Here is a 20459-nt window from a genome sequence, read left to right as displayed (position 1 = left end):
AGTAATGTAAAACCTTTTTCTTAACCTTTTATTTTCAGCATTACTGTGAAGGGAGGAGTGGAATACACACAGTAGTGGCTCATATCACTATTATTGATTTTTCTATGCACAAAAGGTTACATTGGGTCTTTTATGCACTATGCAAGTAAGTTGGTGAGAGGAGGCAATCAGACAAGCACACCCTTTTACCCCCTGAATAAGGCCCTTTGTAAAACCTTTTTTCACTCCATTGAGGGGAAGCACCTGTGCTTCGGTTCCATACAATAAAAAGAAAGATTTAAATAATGTGAGGCCAGTTTGGATTTTTTACCTCCATCCTCAAGATGGTGGTAAAAAAATAGGTGGGTTACTGCAAAAGTCTGCCTCAAATACCACTGCAGGTATTCCCATGTAACACCATTGATTGTATTTGATGAAACCCGGAATTGGGTCGATGGTAAAATCAACAGTATTTGCCAAATACTGGACGACTATACAGTTACCTTCCAACTCTGAATGACTGTTGTTTTTCATTTTCTTTTTCAGAATACTCTTCTCTTATGTGATCAACAATAAACACACGCAAATCAACACAATTCATATATTTAGATACAAAGTCACAAATACACTCAAACACATTACTCCAGTCACGGAACGAACACACATCTCCTTGCTGTCTTTTGCACTGCATTATCCAACTGAAGACCCCATAGCCACAATTACCAGCAAGGCCACGACCATGGCTTTTTGTCATGTTTGCAGAGACTGACTGGAAAAACATGGTGGTCTACAGTTCAACTGTAAGCACGGGTAACAGAAGGGGGTGAAGGGCAATTAAAGGCAGGCCATGAGTTGCAAGAAATGGTAACTGAGTAATTTGGGCAAGGGCAGGAACAACGTGGAAGGTGAGGGAAAGGGATTGAATAGTTAAAGGATGGAGCAAAAGGGGAAAAGGTCTGCAAGTTAATTGCAAGATACACAAGAGTATTGAGAACATGGTGAAAGGAAGGACACCGGAAGATAATGGGGAAGAAAAATAGGGCAAATGAGACAGAGGTACACATCTGGAATGGTAGATAAGCAGGTTCACTGTTGCTGAGATCTAGGTCTCAACCAATTGTGGGAGTGGCATGATTGACCCCATTCTATTTTCTCACTAAGTGATGCATACTTGCTTTATGAACATGTTTCAATTACTACTATTAATTTCAGGTTGCTTGATGATGCGACTTGGTGCTTTGAAAGTACACACAATTACACAATTGTACGGACTTAGATTATAATTATAGTAAGTTTTCATTATAATCATTAGTCCATTCCTCAGATTTATTTTGCCCCAGGATACAGACTATTAATAGGATTCTCCCTTGGTAAACAGATTTATTAAACAGTGTACTAGTTTAGCCCTTGAATAACAACTTTGCAGAAAGCATATTTTTTGTTTTGAATATTGAAAATCAAAAAAAAAAAAAAAAGGATGAAGTCTCCCCTGCTTTCAGAATTGGAAACTATAGAACCAGGAAGACCGGGCTCAAATCCTGAGCTAATCACTTCATCACTGTGACATATTTTCCTTAACTATATGTAGAGAAAGCCTCGCTCATATTGGTTTGGCGCGCATTTCGAGCAAGGGCATTCGTAAGGGCCGATTGTGCTGTGCTGCCAGGATCCTTTGGCTGTTTCTTCTCCTCGTGATTTGGAAAATGTTCACTTTCTACCCCAGCTGGCACGTTATTAACCCTGAAACATGCACTTGCCTTGCAATTAATGTGGACCCAGCGGTTAGCGCTTTAAACAAACACTGAATAGTATTTTTATTTTCATTTTTAAGTGATTGTGTGGACTCTGCCTCCCACTCCCAGCAAGCCCTACTTTAGCCCAGCGCATGCGCTTTCGCGCGCGCATTTCGAGCAAGGGCATTCGTAAGGGCCGATTGTGCTTATCGTGCTGGGGGGTGTGGAGGGTGAGCCTGATTAAGTAGTGCTGGCAATTTGTACCCTTAATATTTGTGTTTCTGTACTATTTACATCTCTTCTGGGGGTTTGTTGTAACTCTAGTTGAGATAATCATACACATTAACAAAACTATATGGTCTGCGCACCGGAATGCCTCCAGTGCAATCACTCTCCAACTCCACTTATGATTTCCATACTACGCCCAAACGGGCTTTACAAAGTGCATCAGTGCGAGCTCCCCCTGGGAGCAGATCAATTTCACACACTAGTGACATCAGGAAATTTTACTCTGAATGTCCGTTCCTAGCCCCTTTAGCAATCTTGAGTAAAACTGATGAAATACTGAGGCCATCCAGTATCATGGTTCCACAGGCGCATGCGGTAGCACCAACAGAACTGCCAGTCGATTTGTGCATTGAGGAGATATCCTCTCTAGAGGAAAACACATACTGGGTCTCATCCTACGGAGTCTTCTCATCCATCTGGGCCCTTTCTCCTCCCCAGTTGATCCTCCCGCAGAACACAACCCCCCAAGTTCAGGATCGGCCCCTCTTTTCCCACATGTAGACGGTCGTAACGGCACCCAGGAATTCTAGTTTGCTGTAGGGGGGTGAGAGAAAATAACCAAAAAGGGAGAATATTTTCTTTTTCTTTAAAAAAAAATGGCAATAAAATGATGTCCAAAGAATCCCGTGGTTTTTTCCTTGTAAGAGCTAGGAACAAATGGTTTGCTGTGCTGGATTCCCCGTTTTCCCGGCTTTCAAAAACAGGTTGAGTGGAAATAAATTAATTTATTTTGACATGGTCAGGATCGGAAAGAGGTTGCCTTTCCCTGACCACCTGGGAGGAGACCTTAGGCAGGGGTTTAGTGAGGAGTCCGTAGGATTCATCACAGGCTTTTGTGTTTTGGGCCGAGGAGGCAGGAAGCCAGGTATGGGTCTTTTGCCATGCCAGCCCTTGTTTGGCTCTGAGAGCAAACCCAGACCCCCTAGTTCAGCAATTTCTCTGCTCTACAACTAAAGATAGGAGGGGAGGAAATTTAGCTTGTTGTCAAATTACAAACTGTGACACATTGAAAAGTGGGCTCTAATCCCAGCCTTCCCATTTCACCAACTATATTATCCTGGTGAAATAATGTTACTATGTTTGGTAAATGGGAGAATTGCTTTAAGGAACCACAAGCATAACTAATAAATATGTTGCATATACGAAAAGTAATGTCAATAATATCCATTATATACTTGAGAATGTGCGAGGGGGGAGGGGAGGGAGAGTTTGGCATTGAGTTTACTTGCTCTGGAATATGTGGATGCTGTACTATGGGCCAGAAAAGTCAACTTCCCCCCAGGCTTATTGTTGCCAGTCCTCCCCTGCCGGGTGGAAGAGAATTCCATGCAAGTGGAGCAAGAATAAAGAAAGAGCGAATGGGAGAGGAAGCACGGGGAGGGATGAGGAGCCACAAGGGCAGTTGAGACGGCAGAGCGGAAATTACGAGAAGGCTTGTAGCGATGGATAGAGAAGGATGGATATGGTGGTGTCTTACCGTGAATGGATTTGTGAACTAGGAGAAGATATTTAAATCCGTCCCCCTTTGCATCGTCAGCCATCCAGCCTGGTGACGGTACAAGGAAGTAGGTGAGAAGTGAGGGAGTTCAAAGAAATTCCCGGTAGTGAAGTTAATGTTCTTGTCGAGAGGACAGAAAGCATAGATGGGGACAACAAAGGAGGATGCTGGCAGAGTAGTCCAGTTTAGAGAAGAGTAGTTAAGAGATGCTTTGCGGTGAGGAAAGGAAGGGGGTGTCTGATTTTCCTAATATTTAGGAAGCTGAGGCGAGCTGCTGCTGCAGTTTTGGAGAGGAAAGTAGAGCAGGTGTGAGAAGAGTCATAGATGACGCAGAGGTATTTTCTTTCTCTGTGAAAAATGTTTTACAGACCCTAACTTGTAAAGGTTTTTACTGTGATCCAGGCAGGATGCGTAAGATATAGCCATCATCCTTTTTTTGCTTGCCATTTTCTAAAACCTTCAGATGTCAGGTTAGTGCCTTATATAATGTGTATACTTTTAAATGCATTGCTATAAAACTATTATACAATCTTTCCAAACCAAAACCTTGAAAAATACTTATATCAACTATAGATGAGAAGATATGTGGCTAAGAAATTAAAATGCCAACTAGGCCCACATCCTGGTTTCACGACTTAAGCAAAGTGTTATATCTTTGGCAAATCATTTAATCTCACAGTGCCATATCTGCAAAACTTGAGTCCCGAGAAGAAACAAAAACAACCCAATAAAAGGGGAAGATTTAGGGGGTCATTTGCCCATCTCGCAGAGTGGTAAATGAAGTGTCAAAACCATGTGTAAAAGGTGTACACTTAGTTTGTCACTGCACAGGATTTTCATGGTTTTGACTGCTCAGGTGGGGTACCCGAACAAACCGTACATGCCCACCACCCGATACGTTATCAAAAAACAGATGCATATCTGCCAGCATCTGATCTGATGATGGATAATGTGCATTAGATTCCTATGGAATACTCCAGCTTTTAGCAAATGGAACAAGCTTGTGGATTGCATAGGAATTCATGGAAATGCCTCAAGTAATGCATTTACGATTTCACTACGTAGTGAAAAGAATGCACAGAATTTCCATGCATTCATGCTTCAAGCAATGAGTGAGTGGGAGCACTGCCAACACGCCAGGGTGAAGGAGAGTACATACTAGAATGACCACTTGCAACCATGTCATGTTGCCCTCAGTAAAATCTGCAGAGCAACTTCTCGGATGATCAGCTTGAAGCGGTTAGACACCTAAAACAAAGCCATTCATTAGGGTGATTAAGTTTGAAACTAAGTCAAAGACCCATCTATCTGCTCATTGTTTCATTTATGAAACTACCCTGTGTCCATCAGCAGGTTTCAATAGGAATTGTGAGTTTATCAGTGAACTTTTTCTTTAAAACACCCTCATTTACCCCATACATCGTCATTCATATAGTATTTGGGAAACCAAAGGGTGTCTCACGCGCTAGTCCTCAGGGACTGGTCATTCAGGTGGCCAGGACACGGCCATCGCTTTTGGTTCCAGTTCCTGGGGTGGACCAGTGCGGGAGGATCGACTGGGTGAGGGGTCTTCAGGGAGTGGGGGTGAAACAGCCGATGGTGAGAAGCAGGATTACCCCCTTTTTTTGTTCATCTACCACCTCCTATTTTGTAGGATTTTCCAAAGTCACAACTCCCCTCATCCCCCTTTTTACACAAACACTGGGCCGAGGATGATGGTGATAGAGTAACCAGACTAACTCTCTCACATCGTACTGCACATTTCCCGTTAATCAGGTCAGGGAAAGTCAGGCTCTTTACACTAAGTGCATACACCTGATACCAGTTAGCTCTCGTCACAAAAAGAAACGGCAACAGCTAAAGACAAACTCTGAGCAAGGCGGAGCACAAACAGAACTTCCAGAATGAGGGCACACCTAATGGAGCAGAGCAACGAACCAAGGGACAAGAGTAGCGGGCCGAAAACCCTAATGGCTCCCTTCTGGAGGTCGTTGCCTCCAACAGACCGCGAAAGACACGTGGAGAAGGCCAGCTCCCACAAACGAAGATTGCATTGTGTTCCAAGGACGCCAGTGACCCTCCGGGTGAACGGCAGAGTTGGCGAGGCCAGGCCTGGGGTACTAACCTGGACTCGTTAATTGAAAATAGCAAAACAAGAAAAAAAGCGCACACAGCCGGTGAGTGGCAAGCGACCCGAGAGCTTGGTGTGTGTTAAAGCGAATGAAGCAGCAACATTATGTCACAAGTGAAGGCTGCACGAGTGTGGATGAGATGAGAAGAAAGGCAGACCTTTGAATGAACTTTGAAGTAAAAAGCAGCTGCGAGATCAGCGATAGTCAGTAACGGAGTGGTGCAGAGAAAGGAAGTAGGCCATTCGAACGTCTCTGTGAAAGGTACATGGTTTGAAGTTATAAAGCACACAGACAGCAAAAGGAAATTAAGTGAAAGTAAAAGTGAACTTTGAGTCTAAGTGGTTCTGTGGTGGTCTGGTTAAAGAGCCACACTCAGGCGAAAGCCTTCGACATCTGAAAGGGGTCTAAGCCCGACTCAGGGAGATCCGAAGTACAATAAGCTTGGGGAAGGGAGCCCTTGTGCAAGTTTGTGTTGAACTGACTGCGACGTGAGAGGTCTGAGCCGACAGAGGGGGACCTACGTGAACTGTATGCTGTATGGTCTGAACCCGAGACCTTTGTGAACTTTACGTTGGAATACATTTTGAAAGTCAAGAAAGAGCCTTTGGCGTGGAGTTCCTCAATCCACAGTTTGGAACTGCTAGAAACCGAGCCAGAGTGTGCCGTACTGCCTACGAGGACAGCCTCACTCTGAGGTTTAACATGAGGCGGAGAGCTGGCTCAACTACCTTTATTCTTTTGAACACTGATTTTTCCTTTACACACATTACACCTTCTGTACAAGAAATAGGGCAGGCATTAGGTTTTTGTTAGCATAGACCATTTTGATTTGATGGACTCCACTAGGACAGTTTTATTTATCGTTTGATGGTCGAAACTACTCATATCTTAGTTATAGTGTGGAATAGGAGTTTCTCCAACCTCAACATTTTCAATAAAGGTTTTACAAATTGTATCCCTTGTGATACCATGTCTTTCCTGCAAATATCAGTTGTCTTTTTGACCCTCCTTTCCTTCAAAGCCAGCCAGCTTTTATACATCACAATATATGTGCCAAAACAGGGAAAAATAAGTCTTTGATTGATGGATGTCTATGAGATATAACTGCATTAGGCTGATAAAAAATCTAATGTCAACTGAATTAATTAAAAGTACACCATTATACTGATCTTTTGGTTGGAATTACGGGTTGCAAGGCACAAACTTTGAAAAACAGGGACTTACCCAGAGTGAAAGAATTATTGCATAGGGGGTAGGTGGGGATAGAAACAAATATAAAGTGATAAGAGAGCAGACCTGCCTAGTCTCTGGGATTAGCCCCGAGGTGCCGGATTTTCACGCTCTTCTCCAGGTCACCAGGGAAGAGTGCGACACCACCCGGATTCCTATGTAGTGAGCAGCCAGTGATGAATGGCTGTCAAATGGCCCCTGAATCATGAGTGTGACCTGCAATTCACAAAAGGGCTGCCTTTAAACCGGACATCTGAAGAGCTTACTTTGACAAATCATTTCAACGACTACCATCATAAGAGCTCACTGATGCCCTGTATGACACAGCACACAGCGAAGAGATTTAGGAAACAATGGTGAAAACCTGCAGATTTAAAAAGGAGGCATGAAATATTTAACCATGCCAAACATTTCTGATAAGCTTCTCCTTTTCCAAGCATAAGATGTACGTCTTGATTTGTTTTATACTGAAAAGACAGAAATCCTAAATTGCGTTGTGGGATGACATGCACAGTTTAAAAATGATTGGGAAGCGGCACGAGCCTGCAGAGCTAGATATTGGAAAAGGGGGCACCTCCCCAGAGTGCAGGAATGGTCATTTATCTCATGGAGAAGATCTCAGCAGCAATCCATCAATATGTTCCAGTGAAGGGGGGGGGGGGTGGAGATAAGCGGTATGAGGGGTGGACCCATCCCGACCGGACCGTAGAGTATGGAGCGCCACATACCCCATTGGGGCAAAGACAACACTAGCCCTCCCGGCTGAGGATAGTTACACGGAAACAGTTCACTCTCCTGTCTAACAAAGAGCATTCACATGTACCACGGGAGAAGGTAAGGGAGCGACAGGGGTAAAGCACGATACATTGTTCATCTTTGAGTTAGAGGGCACCTCCCTCATTTTTGACACATTTATTCACTGTATGTCTTTGTTAAAATCTAATAGAAAGAAATTTACAAAAAGTTTGGAAAATCTGGCAGAGATGACCCGACACAGAAACATGTAATTTGCAGGTCTCTCTTAATTCAAATGCAGACTCTCGAACTCTGATATTTTAAGTATTAACTTAGATTGGCATAGTCCTGCATCTGATCCGACTATAGCTGAAATTCAAAATGCCTATGTGAGAGCTGAGCAGCGCGAAGCGCACAAATGACAGGAAGGCGGCAGAACTCGCTGGGAGGCTGAAGGAGACAGTCAGTCCCGGCGCTCCTCCTGCCTGAGGACTACAGTTGTTGCAGGGCCTGCCTACAGAGGGCCCAGTCAGCCAGAGCGTAATACCAAGGCTGAAGGGGGGGGGGGGAAGAGAAAAAGAGAAAAAAAGAGAGAGAGAGAGAGAGAGAGAGAGAGAGAGAGAGAGAGAGAGAGAGAGAGAGAGAAAAATATATATATATATATATATATATATATATATATATATATATATATATATATATATATATATATATATATATATATATATATATATATATATATATATATATATACACACTCAGTTGCAGTGATGCCAACTGCATGAACTGGACAGCTCCAACAGTGAGTACCTACGCTAGCCCTGCCCTGGACTTATATATACCCCCAGTTCACAGAAGGTGTCTCAATAAACACCCTACTGAGCCCCAACAGTGTCTTGTCATTTATCCAGGCCACCACATAATTGGCAACAAGGACTAAGAACCACGCAGGCAGACTATGCAGGTCGCCACGCCCTCCCCCGCTTTCCTCCCCTCTCCGGACACCTCGACCATTCCATGGCAGCAATGGGAGTCTTGTTTTCCACATACCTGGAGGCACTAGGTGGCATTGAATACGCGCCTGCCAGGAATGTCATGCTGCTCAACACCATGGGGGATGAAGGGCAGCGCATCTTTGCAGGGTCAGAGCCATGCCCGTGACGGACGATGATGACCACACTGTGGTAGTTGCCACATAGCTGTGAACCTTAAAAAGAAATTGAGTTCTTAGAAATCTTTGTGCTAAAGCTGGCCTAGTGGGAACTTCCCGCTAAATTCAATGCGAGTACAAAAATATTTTGGGAATGCAGCAAGAATTCAACACATGATTCAGATATTTAACAGACAATGTATGTGTTTTTCTATACTGTATTGATGGGTATGTGGTATGTTTTGTTGTAAAATAATGCAATACGTCGCTTTGGGGGCCTTTTGCAGGGATGTATACTTGCTCATATGGTGGCTGTAGTTTATCTGGCATTTGGGGAATGACCGAGTGTAAATGTTGCACATTTTACGAGTGCGATTAGGCAAGGAGGAATGCCGATATCCTCACCTACAACATGTTTGGAGGCAGGACAGTAATGGAAGAGCCGTCAGCAAAATTAATGACGGTCAGCGCGTGCAGGCAGGTCTCTAAGAGAGTGCAGAAAGGGCGAGACAAATAGAGAACTACGTACAGGTGGGCAAATGTAATAGAAACGGGTAGCGGATATTTGGCAGGGCCCCTCACGAGAACACTATTTGGACCTTACCAGGTCTGAGTACCGGCTCAATTAAAAGACAAGGTTGGTCAGTACTTGCACTTTACTTTTTTTGCATTTAGAGCACTGCTTGTTGGAAGATTGGAAATGAGTCTGATGCTGCTAACACCAAACAGAGGACGAGCTGATAAGCAAGCATGTCTGCCCCATCTAATCTGGGGCATTAACTCCTGGTGTTGCACACACTCACGTTGCGGATCCCGAACTCCTCCAGCACCACACGGGTCCTCATCTCCTCCACGCTGCCGGGGGCCGCCATCTTTGCCTGACCTCACGCTGGGACAGGCAGCCGCTGCGCGCAGGCCTAAGAGTGACACATTTCCGTGTCCCTCTTCTATGTCTACGTACCCAAGCGTGGATCGCAGCAGCAACAAACGCTATAGCGCTGCATCAGCTCTCGCGAGATTTCCCAAACACTCCACGTCTCCTGCCGAGTTGGTTGGTGTAAAGAGCTTGTTTACTTCCGGGTTTGGGGCTGTCACTGGCACTGCCCCTTGCCTTGGGGTGGCGAGGAGGGCGACCCACTGGGCACGTTACCCCCGCTCACAGGTAGCTGAGGGAAGGGTGAGAGAGCTGGCTCGGGAAGGAGCACCCTGCTGGCCAGGGAGGGGCGTTGGCCTGTAAGTTGAGCTTGCTCTCGCACCCCTGCCAGGCAGCAGGGGCATCGAGGGCACGATGGCCTCCCCCGCAGCACCCGGAGGAAGCCGGACCCTGACAGCCGCAGAATGGGGCGGGTTCGAAGACAATGTGCAGGTAGTCGCGCTCCTGGACACTTAACATTGCTTTGATTTAAATTATAAGTGTGTATCCTATTTATTTTTCTAATTTGCAAAGAAGTGCATTGCTGTATATGGGATGTTTTGTATCGTGCGAACCTGAGGGGGCTCAATGGGCGGCAAGGTGTTAAATAAAAATCCTCTGCAAGCAGCGCGGATCTTTCTCGTGAGACTTTTAACTGCGTGCGTATGGTCCTCGCTCCAATCTCCCAAGCAATAAGCGTCGCACACTGCAGTCTTCCGGCACAGTTCCACACTCGCATAGATTGCACAGGTGGGCCTCTGTCTCCTTTTTTAAAAATAAAAAGGAATAAACATCGCATACTGCAGCCTTCCTGCATTGCTCCACACTCACCTCTCACCTAATCTACAGAGTTGGGTCTGGCTCCCATTTCTTAAGCAATAAACATTGCAGCTGCATGAATAGACATTGCAGGTGCATGGTGGCCTGTGATCAGGGCCGGGTTTAGCACCCGCAGCGCCCTGGGCGAAACAAAATTTGGCGCCCCCCCCCAAAAAAGAAAAATACACATGCCAATCTTGAAACACCTAGGCAACACAAACACACCATCCACACACATTAAAAGCAAAGGCCCCTACACAACATGCGCACACCATCCACATGCATGCAGTCACCATCCACTAACATTAAAAGCAAAGCCCCTTACACAACATGCGCACACCATCCACATGCATGCAGTCACCATCCACACACATTAAAAGCAAAGGCCCCTACACAACATGCGCACACCATCCACATGCATGCAGTCACCATCCACACACATTAAAAGCAAAGGTTACACAACATGCGCACACCATCCACATGCATGCAGTCACCATCCACACACATTAAAAGCAAAGGCCCCTACACAACATGCGCACACCATCCACATTCATGCAGTCACCATCCACACACACATTAAAAGCAAAGGCCCCTACACAACATGCGCACACCATCCACATGCATGCAGTCACCATCCACTAACATTAAAAGCAAAGGCTCCTACACAACATGCGCACACCATCCACATGCATGCAGTCACCATCCACACACATTAAAAGCAAAGGCCCCTACACAACATGCGCCCACCATCCACATACATACAGTCACCATCCACACCCATTAAAAGTAAAGCCCCCTACACAACAAGCGCCCACCATCCACATGTATAGTCACCATCCACACACATTAAAAGCAAAGGCCCCTACACAACATGCGCACACCATCCCCACACATACATTAAAAGAAAATCCCCCTACACAACGCACGCACATCATCCCCCACACATACATTAAAAGAAAAGCCCCCTACACAACGCACGCACATCATCCACACACATACATTAAAAGAAAAGCCCCCTACACAACACACGCACATCATCCACACACATACATTAAAAGCAGCACTTACTTTAACGTGGGTGTCGAGTCGGAAGGCAGCAGGATTGCACGCAGGCCAGGCACGCACCAACAGGATTCACCTGAGTAACTGGGGCAGTCTGGCAGAGGCTAAAGGCAGGCAGCATGCCAGGCCCTGGGATTTAAGAAAGCCGCATTGGACCAATTAAAAAGCCCCCTCGCCAAAGGGCAGGGGGCTTTTTAATTAGTCCAATGTCCGTCGGCCACCTGAGAGGCGACAACCCGACACGTCACCAAGGTGCTCCTTGGTGACGGGACGGGCGCCCAGCGCCTCTTGATGACGGGAGGGGCGCCCAGCACCTCTTGACGACTGAAGGGGCTCTGGGCGCCCAAAAAAAAGTAAAAAATCCAAAGCGACGCAACACCGAGTGCTCTCGGTGCCGGGGCGCCCTACCTTTGAGATGGTGAGTAGGGCGGTCGCCCGGCTCGCCCTGGTCTAAGGCCGGCCCTGCCTGTGATCCACCAGCAGTAAGGACGTGTCCAGACTTCAGGAAGGATAGCAACAGAAGACAGGTCTTGTCTGCGCCTCAAGACTCTGAACCCTCCCCCCCCCCCCATCAATATCCGAGTTGCTGTAACACTACTATAATTAACGATAGAGCTCAGATCTTCCTCTAAGGGGACTGTCTCCTCCCTAACACCTAGGTCCACACATCCTCCACTAACCACCCTACCTAATACTTGGTGGTCTGCACCTCACTGTTTCCTCCTCTAATTGCTTGTAGATACCTTGCTGTCAATTGCCTGTCCTATTCCATTGTTATCCCCCCTCTCCATTTTTTCTTTGCAATCCTATTCCCCTCTCCCTTTTTCTTTCCTTCCCACACAGCGTTCTTCCCTTATGATTGTAAAGTGCTCTGTTGCTTCCCGAAGCTAGGTCTGTGCTCAATAAATACCATATCTTAATAATCATATCATGTTTGTAGTTAAGTATTTCTAAACTGGAAATGGGTAGCATCAAAAGAATGACAAAATAATCTGTGCTTACAAAATAAACGGTGCTGTCCAAGAGCTTTAAGGCCTTAATTACAAAATACAATATCTCTTAGATCTTTAACAAGTATTTTTTGTGTTTTTTGTTTCATTGGTTACAAATCAATTCAGCCTTTAACATCGCTACAATTAGTTAATAAAATAAAAAATAAGATGAGCAGATTGCGGCATACAAGTTTTTGATCCCGATAAACAATAGTTCAACATAGTCTGCTGATAAAATACAGAAGTCCTTTATGAACTTATGAAAAACTCTTTCTCTAAATATCTAGATGTTTCTCTCTGGATCCCGTCCTTGCAGAACCTACAAAATGAACCATCCTCTTTTACAAGACTATCTTAATAGTCTCCTTAGTGTGCATCAAATTCAAACGGAATCCTAAACCTACAGCGACCAGATTTGCTAGGGTACATTGATAGGTATGGGGCTAGTGTGCCTTGCTTTTTATGGTCTTCTTTTAAGTGTCTTAAGAAGGAGTATGAGTGGAATTCCGTCCTGTGTTAGCCCTATCTGCTGCAAAAAGGGCCCTATTTACCTTGTCTGAATTTCCAGTAAGATTAAGTAGGTTGCATCCAGTCTCAACCAATAACAGAAGAGCAAACCCCTTTAATTCAGACAAGGCTCGCAAACCTCAAAGCTTGCAAGCCTTCCCAAAGTCCCTACATGGGAGTTCTCTGGGGGAACCAGCATCTTCAGTGATAAGTATCTCCAGAAAGCTCTGGCCTTCAATGAGGTTATGCCGAGTTCATAACAAATTACTGAATGTGGCAGCAGTCTTATGAGACGAAGGACTCCAGATAGAGGCTTCTAGTTGAGGAAAGTAGTCGATGGTTGAAATATCGTATATCTCAATTCTGCAAAATCATTTAGGGACATTCTTACCCTTTCTGTACTAGGAAACCACCCTGCACAATTGATTCGCAAAATTGTAAGCCTTTTGTATAAAGCCAATAGCGAGTTGTCAAAACAGGAGATTTTGAGTTGATCATTAAGCCGAGAAACGGAAAAGAGTCGATCCTTTTCACAGGTTCTGTCTGAACATGCCACTTAAAGTGGGCTTGTTTCCTGGTGTGAGATAATTGCATCACCTGTGTCTTTGCTGGGTTAACAGACAAGTGGGCATTCACAAAGGCGGTAAAACAGGTATGTGTTGCAGGCCTATAGGTGTTATCAAAGATTAGGTAGTTGTCTGCATAGCCAGGCCACAATGGTCTGTTGTTGGATATTTTGGGTGTTGCCAGAGGTTGATGGTATTGATCGAAATCTGCCATGTACAGATTATAGAGGCAGGGGGCTAATGCACACCCCTGCCTCACACCTCTGAAAGTTTTGATCAGACGAGACAATAAACCTTGCTGACTTGAATAGCGGATTGGCTATGCAGACCCACTATCAGTCTTAGGAGACCAGGGGGAATACGCCACCCCTGCAACTTACAACACAACAGTGTCTGCAAGGTCAATGGAGGCCAGATACACTGGATTACTCCCCCTTGACCATGCCTGAGCCTGAATGCACTTAAGCAAGATGTCGTTCAACTGGGTAACCCTCTTTTTTCTGAATCCCGTTTACCATTTGGAAAATAAGCCTGGACTATTGGCCCAAGTTTCAAGTTGTTGTAACAAGATGCAGGAGAAGATTTTAGAGTCCGCGTCCAAGATTGCGATAGGGCAGTAATTCCCTGGATGTGCTCTCACCCCTCTTATAAATAGGGATAATGTGTGCCTGATCCCAAGTCGATGGAAATTGCTCAAGCCTAATGTCCAAAAATAAGGGGTCAAGAAGTTACACCCAAAGTGTTGGATTTAATAAGACGGTTGGAGAGGCCATTCGGTCCCGGTGCCCGCGAGTTACGGATTTCCCCCAATCATCTCTATAATTTTAGACTGTGAGAGGACAATATTGAGAGAATCACTCTGGTGTCGCTCAATTCTCAAAGCGGGCATCAGCGATGATGAGGGTGGGGGGCACAGAGTGTTTCAAATTGTTGTACCCAATTCTCCTCTGTTACAGCATTCACCTGCCTGCCCGCTTGTGGTGTACCAGATGCGTTAATCAATGCCCAAAAGAACTTTGAGTTCTTTTGCATTAAGGCAGATAGCATTAATTCCATGTCCAATTGCAGGCGATGGGCTCTGGATGAACACAGCCAGTTTTTATATGCCTGGTGAAACATTTGCACATGCATATTTTTTAGAGAGTCAGTTCTAGAGGAGTCATTTTTTAAAAATCTGCTTAATCAAGCGTCTCTGTTCTCTTCTGTTGACCACGTCAACATTAGGCATTATATGTGTGGAGATAGGGGGCAGAGCGAGGCTTCCTCCTACCCACCTTTTGATACATTGGATGCGATTGCATCAGCCAGAAGGCATTCAAAATTCTCAAGCCTTTCTTAATCAGACTTAGAGGAGAACGAATCAGCAATTGGTTCATTGACTCCAAGTAACAGGTTTGGTGTCCAATGAAGATGGTTACCTTGGATGTTCAATGTAACGGCTGCTCGCCCCGAATACAATCGGCCCTGACCCAGTTACTATTACATCAAAATAGGCTACCAGTAGCAACTGGTCACTAAGATCAGTCCACAGAATTTCAAAACGGGAGCATTTTCCCAGCAACCCAAGGCCCCAAGATCATCCCATTTAAAGGGAGTAGCCCATCCATGTAAGGCAATCAGCCCACACTCTACCATTGCTAATTTTTAGATCCTTATGGCCCAAGCACACTTCGCTCAATTCCATCGCAGGGACGCAGTCTGAATTTAACTCTCCTGCCACAAGCATGTGACCGCTAGGTGTAGTGTTATGCCATTCCGCGACATATGAGGATAGCAAATCGACAACGTCTGCTAGAAAGCTCAGGCCCCGCTGCCAATATATATTAATGAACAAAACATTCTGGTACACCTTGGACATGATCTTTATGTGGGTGGCCAGTGTACCAAACTGAACGTCAAAGCTGGACACTACCCTAATGGCAGGAGAGAGTTTCACCAAAGTCGGGAGACCACCGTAGAGATGTCTGTTGTCATCCTGACGTGCGGTCTGGTGAGTAACACTGTAGCCCTCAAAAGCCGGCTGCAATTTAAGCCAGGATTCCTGCAGGGTAACAATGATGTGTTTCCTAACTAAACGAGTCAAGGAGACATTGTTAAACGGATGAGAATGTCCCCTGGAATTAAATGAGATCAAGGAAAGGCAGCCCGGTTGCATGTGATCTGTGTTGCTACTATGTTCAGGCTCACAGGCTTGGTGCCCAATACTCTAGGTCGAGACCATGAGCCAGGACCAATCCCGGATTTCTTCAGAGGCCACAGTCTTCCTCTTTAGAGACAGTACCCTATCTTCCACTGTACCCTTAATCCCCAACTGTGATACGTGCTTTCCGCTGGTGCCTTGTATGGTCCTGCTGGAGTTTCCCTCGCCCTGATGGTTTTTAGTACTAAACGGCAGCAAGTCATGCCCCAAGCGTCTCAAGTTATCACGTTCCTTGAGTAAGGTGTCTGTGACTAATTTTGATTTTAAGTAAATCACTGCTTAGTCAAGTCTGCATCGATCAGGAAAATACATTCTTTCGAGGTCTCCAGAATGGATGCCGGCCAACCTTGGAATTTCCTGCAGGAGAGATGATACATTTGACCAGTTAAGGACTGAAGGATGAGTATCAGGGATCACACTTTCTATCAGGACTGTTAGTAATGTTTCTTGATTCTTCTGGTATTTCATAGGATGGAGATTGGAAAAGTTGGAGGGGGGCTAGGGATGGCGCTTTGTGTGTTAGCAGAAGTCATGTTTGTACCTAGTAAAACATTCGGAGACCTTGAGGTATTCACAGCTGGTAATTGCTGCAAGGGAGGATGAAGAGTAGATGCCATGTTCTGATTGCTCGGTGCAGCGGGGAAAACCATGGGAGAGAGGACCAGAGCCACAGGTTCTGAGGGTAAATCTTGGGCTGGAAGAACTAGACGAGCGTCACCATCGCCCATGGTCCGCACTGAGGGTGAAGTTATAGCTGTAATGTGCTGACTGTGGACCGGTCCAGTGGCCGCAGGCGGGACCCGGGCCGAATCCAAATGAGACAACCTTTCCTTGACTGCTGACTGGGAGAAAAGAGTTTAAGGAAACTTCTGACGGCTTGGTTTTTTGTATGTTTTGGGGGCATGTTTTTTATTTTTTTGTTTTGCGAGGCCCGTTGCCTTCTGTTCAAGGGTGGCTTAGCTGAGCTTCCGGGCATCGTCACCGGCGCCATGCTCAAAATCTCTTCTGCAGAATTGTCAGCAGTCAGTGTTGAGCAATTTGGAAGGTCGACTCCCCATGTCTCGTGGAACCAGCCCTGAGAGCAACTAGGGAGGCACCCCATATGATGACTCTGATACAGCCAGGCGCACCGGGCCTAGGTCCTGCTGATCAGAGACAGATTGGTGCCTTTCTAAAATAGGGGCCAAAGAGTCCTACATTGACCCAGGCTGGTTATGCACTCCATGCTGCCTGTGGATTTCAGTTGCAATAGCTACACTAGGTCCAGTGTCCAATGGAGTGACTGTCGCTGTTGTGCCAGCCTTGCGTGAGAATAGAAATTCCTGTGCTGCTGCATGAAGGTTTATTTGGCAGAATGTATGCAGCAGGTATTCAAGGAGAATAGTGTTAGCTTTAGTCTGTCTCTGTAAACCTTCACAGAGGGAAACTAGAATGCAAAGAACCTGATGTATTTCCGTAAAGAATTCATCCAGCTCCTCGCCAGTGCCGCCATCAATTCTGTGAGTAACTGCAGAAAGACGCAGAGGAGGCAGTGGAGTAGGAGATGGTGCAATGGATTACGAAAAAAAAGTCTGTGCCGAATTGCAGTGCCTATTTGGTGTCAAGAGGTCAGAAAGGGCATTTATATCCAGAGTGTCCGCCATGGACGAATTAGTTGAAATATTAGTGAGTCCGGGGGTAATAACATCTAAATGGAACAGTTTCATGGTTCTCTACGTATGCCTGCACTGAGGGCACCAGCTGTTGCGTGCGTGATTACATGTCTAAAGTTCTCTGCGTCAATACTTGTCATTGGGTTTATTGGCACCATCTCACATGTTGGTGAGAAAAAGGACGTAATCAAGTTAAGGCATTTTTTGTTTTTTTTGAGAATTTGTTTTGATGGTAACTGTGGCAGTGTACTGTTAGCCAGGGAGGGACTACTTTCTCCAGGTGACAGAGGAAGGGCAAGGGCAATATTGGCCAGCATCTTGGCCAGCATCTCATGGTCCGTAATAGGCTGGCTATGTGCTGGAGTAGTCAAGCTGCCGCTGCAAAGATCGTACATCATTCCCAAGGTAATGGGACAATAAAGCCACTCACTGACAATCCAATCCCAGATTCCACGAACAGCTCGCTTAAAGGGTGTGTTGCTCTGCTCCACTGCCAACAGGCAAACTCCCAAGGGTCCTAACCCACAGTGTCGCACACAGCCCGCGCTCCACACTGGTGTGTAGGTTTTGTAGCGCAGCTCCTCCTCCAAGTGATAAACAGTAAAGGCAGACTTCAGTTAGCAGAATGCTGTGCAGGTACAGCGAGAAACTTGAAGGTGTCTCCTTAGTTAGTCCCCAGGGATCTGTCGTACAGCTGGCCAGGACACGGCCATCGCTATTGGATCCAGTTCCTGGGGGTGGACCAGTGAGGGAGGATCACCTGGATGGGGGGTCCTCGGGGAGTGGGACACCGACAGGTGAAATGCGGTATCCCCCTTCTTCTGACACCTTTTCCCCATCCTACCACGTAGGATATTCAAAACCACTGCCCCCCGCCCCCTTTCCCGACACTAACACTTTCACACGACACACCAGAGAATGGACTAACACGAGAGCCGTTTACCTGACCTTCCCAATACAAGGGTCAGGCAAATTCACGCAATTGATCAGAATCCCGCGCACACACCTGATGGCCCTTTCCCTTCCCCACAGGGATAAAAGGTGGAGCAAGAGAGCAGAGTATGAGCAAGGCAGACCGCACGATCAGACAGGTATCCAGGTCCGGCAGGTCAAGAGGAGGAGAAAGGCGGCGAATATCGAGAGGCTGACAAGGAGAGACACGACCTTGCCCTTTCCGCAAAACCTCTGCAGAGGGAATCGTAAGACCGAGGACAGTAGCCCAAGTGTGCTGGGACAGATGTCAATGGTACATGGAGAGCTTTGCTGCTGATAAGCGGGAGCGAGGGAAACTCCGGCTATTGTGGTACCGGTCTTGACTCCAGTTATGAGGAACGCCAAGTGATTTATCGCAGCCGGAGAGTCGAGGGGAGAACCAATAAGAGCCGGGCTGTGGTGCATGAAAGTTATAAAATGGCAAATTTAATCAAATTCAAAAAACTGTAAAAGTGTTAAGGGGAGATCAGCTGCAGAGGGAACCGGCACCACATGGGTGCTAACTCGAGAGACTCTGGTCGATCCCCCTATGAGTGAAACTATAGAAACCAGATGGCCATAGGAGAGCTGCCAAGTTAGTTCAAAGTGGTCATACACAAGGTCAAGCAAAATCCCTGTACAGTCGAAAGCCTTTGACCTACGAACTGTGAGAAAGCAAGGGAAGTGAATCCGGCAAACAACTGTGAATGTGAAGTTAGCAAGAGAGAACACGACCAAGGGATGCTGACGAGAAGGGGGCAAGTCTAAAGTCACAAGATAGTGTGTTGACAAGAGTGAACCCGGCCGAGGGATGTCCACTGGAACAGTTTAAAAAGAGATTAGATTTATGAGCGATGGAAAAGCCATAGTAAACCCAGAGTAGGGAGGCTAAAAGTAAAGAGGGGTCAGGGCCTGGAAGAGAGGGACCCAGGGGTGAATAATTCTTGCCCTAAGTGAAAGCAGGAAACAAACTTTCAGTTGTTGAAGGAACTTTTTGTTTTGTTGTTCGAATACGTCAGGCCCTCGAAGGCAAGAGACTTTAAAGGGAAGTGAGAATCGGCCATCGAGGCTCCTGATAATCTGGAACAGAACTGTCGACTCGTGCTGAGGAAGCTCGAGTGTGTGCTGTGTTCCACGATCCCACCTTACCCCATGCTCAAAACATGTGGAAGGGAGAACCTACTGCATCCTGACAAATTATTTGTGAACACTTCTTTCTTTTCTTGCAAACTATCTTAAACCCCTTTTTGTATTAGTTGTAAGGTTTAGCAATAGGTTTCTTTGTATAGACCCTTTAAAAAATGTTTAACACTATTTATTACATTTTATACAAACAGAACAACATGAACATAAATGGAAATAGGAATCAGGGCAGCAAAGTCAATTAATACGATTTTCTGGAACTTTTGGGGGCAGCCCCTTGCTTTGTAAATGCAGTGTTCCATAGATGCATACCTATTCACTTCGTTGGACCATCGGTTTAGGCACAGTATTTCTGCCGAGCCCCAGGTTACGGCAATTGGTCTCTAGTATAGGCCCGTTTTATTTGACACAAGGCTCCTAGGACTGCCTTATTTTCATTTGATTGTCGACGCTTGCTCCCATCTTATATTTAGGTTTAGATTAGGCCTTTTTCCAATCTGGATACAGTTTAATAAACGCCCTTGAACTGTGATCACTTGAGTCTTTCTTTACTGTTGCCACCATGAGTTCCTTACAGTACCGACATATCCCAACACAATGCGTCGCACAATGCGTCGCACACCACCACACCAAGTAATGTGTTAGAAATATTTTCTCGAATTGCTTATTAAATGGAATTTCTTTTTGTATCCATTTGTTTCCTTTATATTGGTCCAGTTTAGGGGTTTATAGTGATGGCATCGAATGCAAAAGCATTATAATAAAAATAAAACCTTTACCTTTTGCATTCGAGGCTTTTGTGTTCTAGGCTTTGTATTCGACAGAATCACTGGGTTCCAGTTTAGGTTGGGTTTGGGACCTATCCTGATTTGCATTTTCTCTCGCAGT

At 45.7% G+C, this 20459-nt stretch overlaps 2 protein-coding genes across 6 annotated transcripts in view; one reads left to right on the top strand and one right to left on the bottom strand.

Annotated features, from left to right (window-relative positions):
• The window catches only part of POLR1C (RNA polymerase I and III subunit C), a 128881-nt gene extending 119180 nt beyond the window's left edge, over positions 1-9701 (bottom strand). For 3 of the 4 annotated variants that reach the window (XR_011268241.1, XM_069608817.1, XM_069608818.1), the window contains exon 1: positions 9549-9701. Coding sequence is in view for 2 of the 4 variants with exons in the window: in XM_069608817.1 (XP_069464918.1) it covers positions 9549-9617 (69 nt within the window). In the remaining 2 variants the exon portion in view is untranslated. Of the gene's footprint in view, positions 1-8645; positions 8753-9548 lie in introns of those variants that run through there. The other variant, XM_069608820.1, reaches the window with a different exon arrangement.
• Positions 9702-9750: 49 nt separating this feature from the next.
• Positions 9751-20459, top strand: part of YIPF3 (Yip1 domain family member 3) — a 331619-nt gene continuing 320910 nt past the window's right edge. The window contains exon 1 of one of the 2 annotated variants that reach the window (XM_069608816.1): positions 9751-10111. In XM_069608816.1, the coding sequence (XP_069464917.1) occupies positions 10034-10111 (78 nt within the window). In that variant the 5' untranslated portion in view covers positions 9751-10033. The remainder of the gene's footprint in view (positions 10112-20459) is intronic. The other variant, XM_069608815.1, reaches the window with a different exon arrangement.

Source organism: Ambystoma mexicanum, chromosome 4q (genome assembly GCF_040938575.1).
Source record: "Ambystoma mexicanum isolate Mex_15411 chromosome 4q, UKY_AmexF1_1, whole genome shotgun sequence".
Classification (NCBI taxonomy): domain Eukaryota; kingdom Metazoa; phylum Chordata; class Amphibia; order Caudata; family Ambystomatidae; genus Ambystoma; species Ambystoma mexicanum.
The sequence above is the reverse complement of the archived record's forward strand: the minus strand, read 5'-3'. Positions and strand labels throughout refer to the sequence as shown.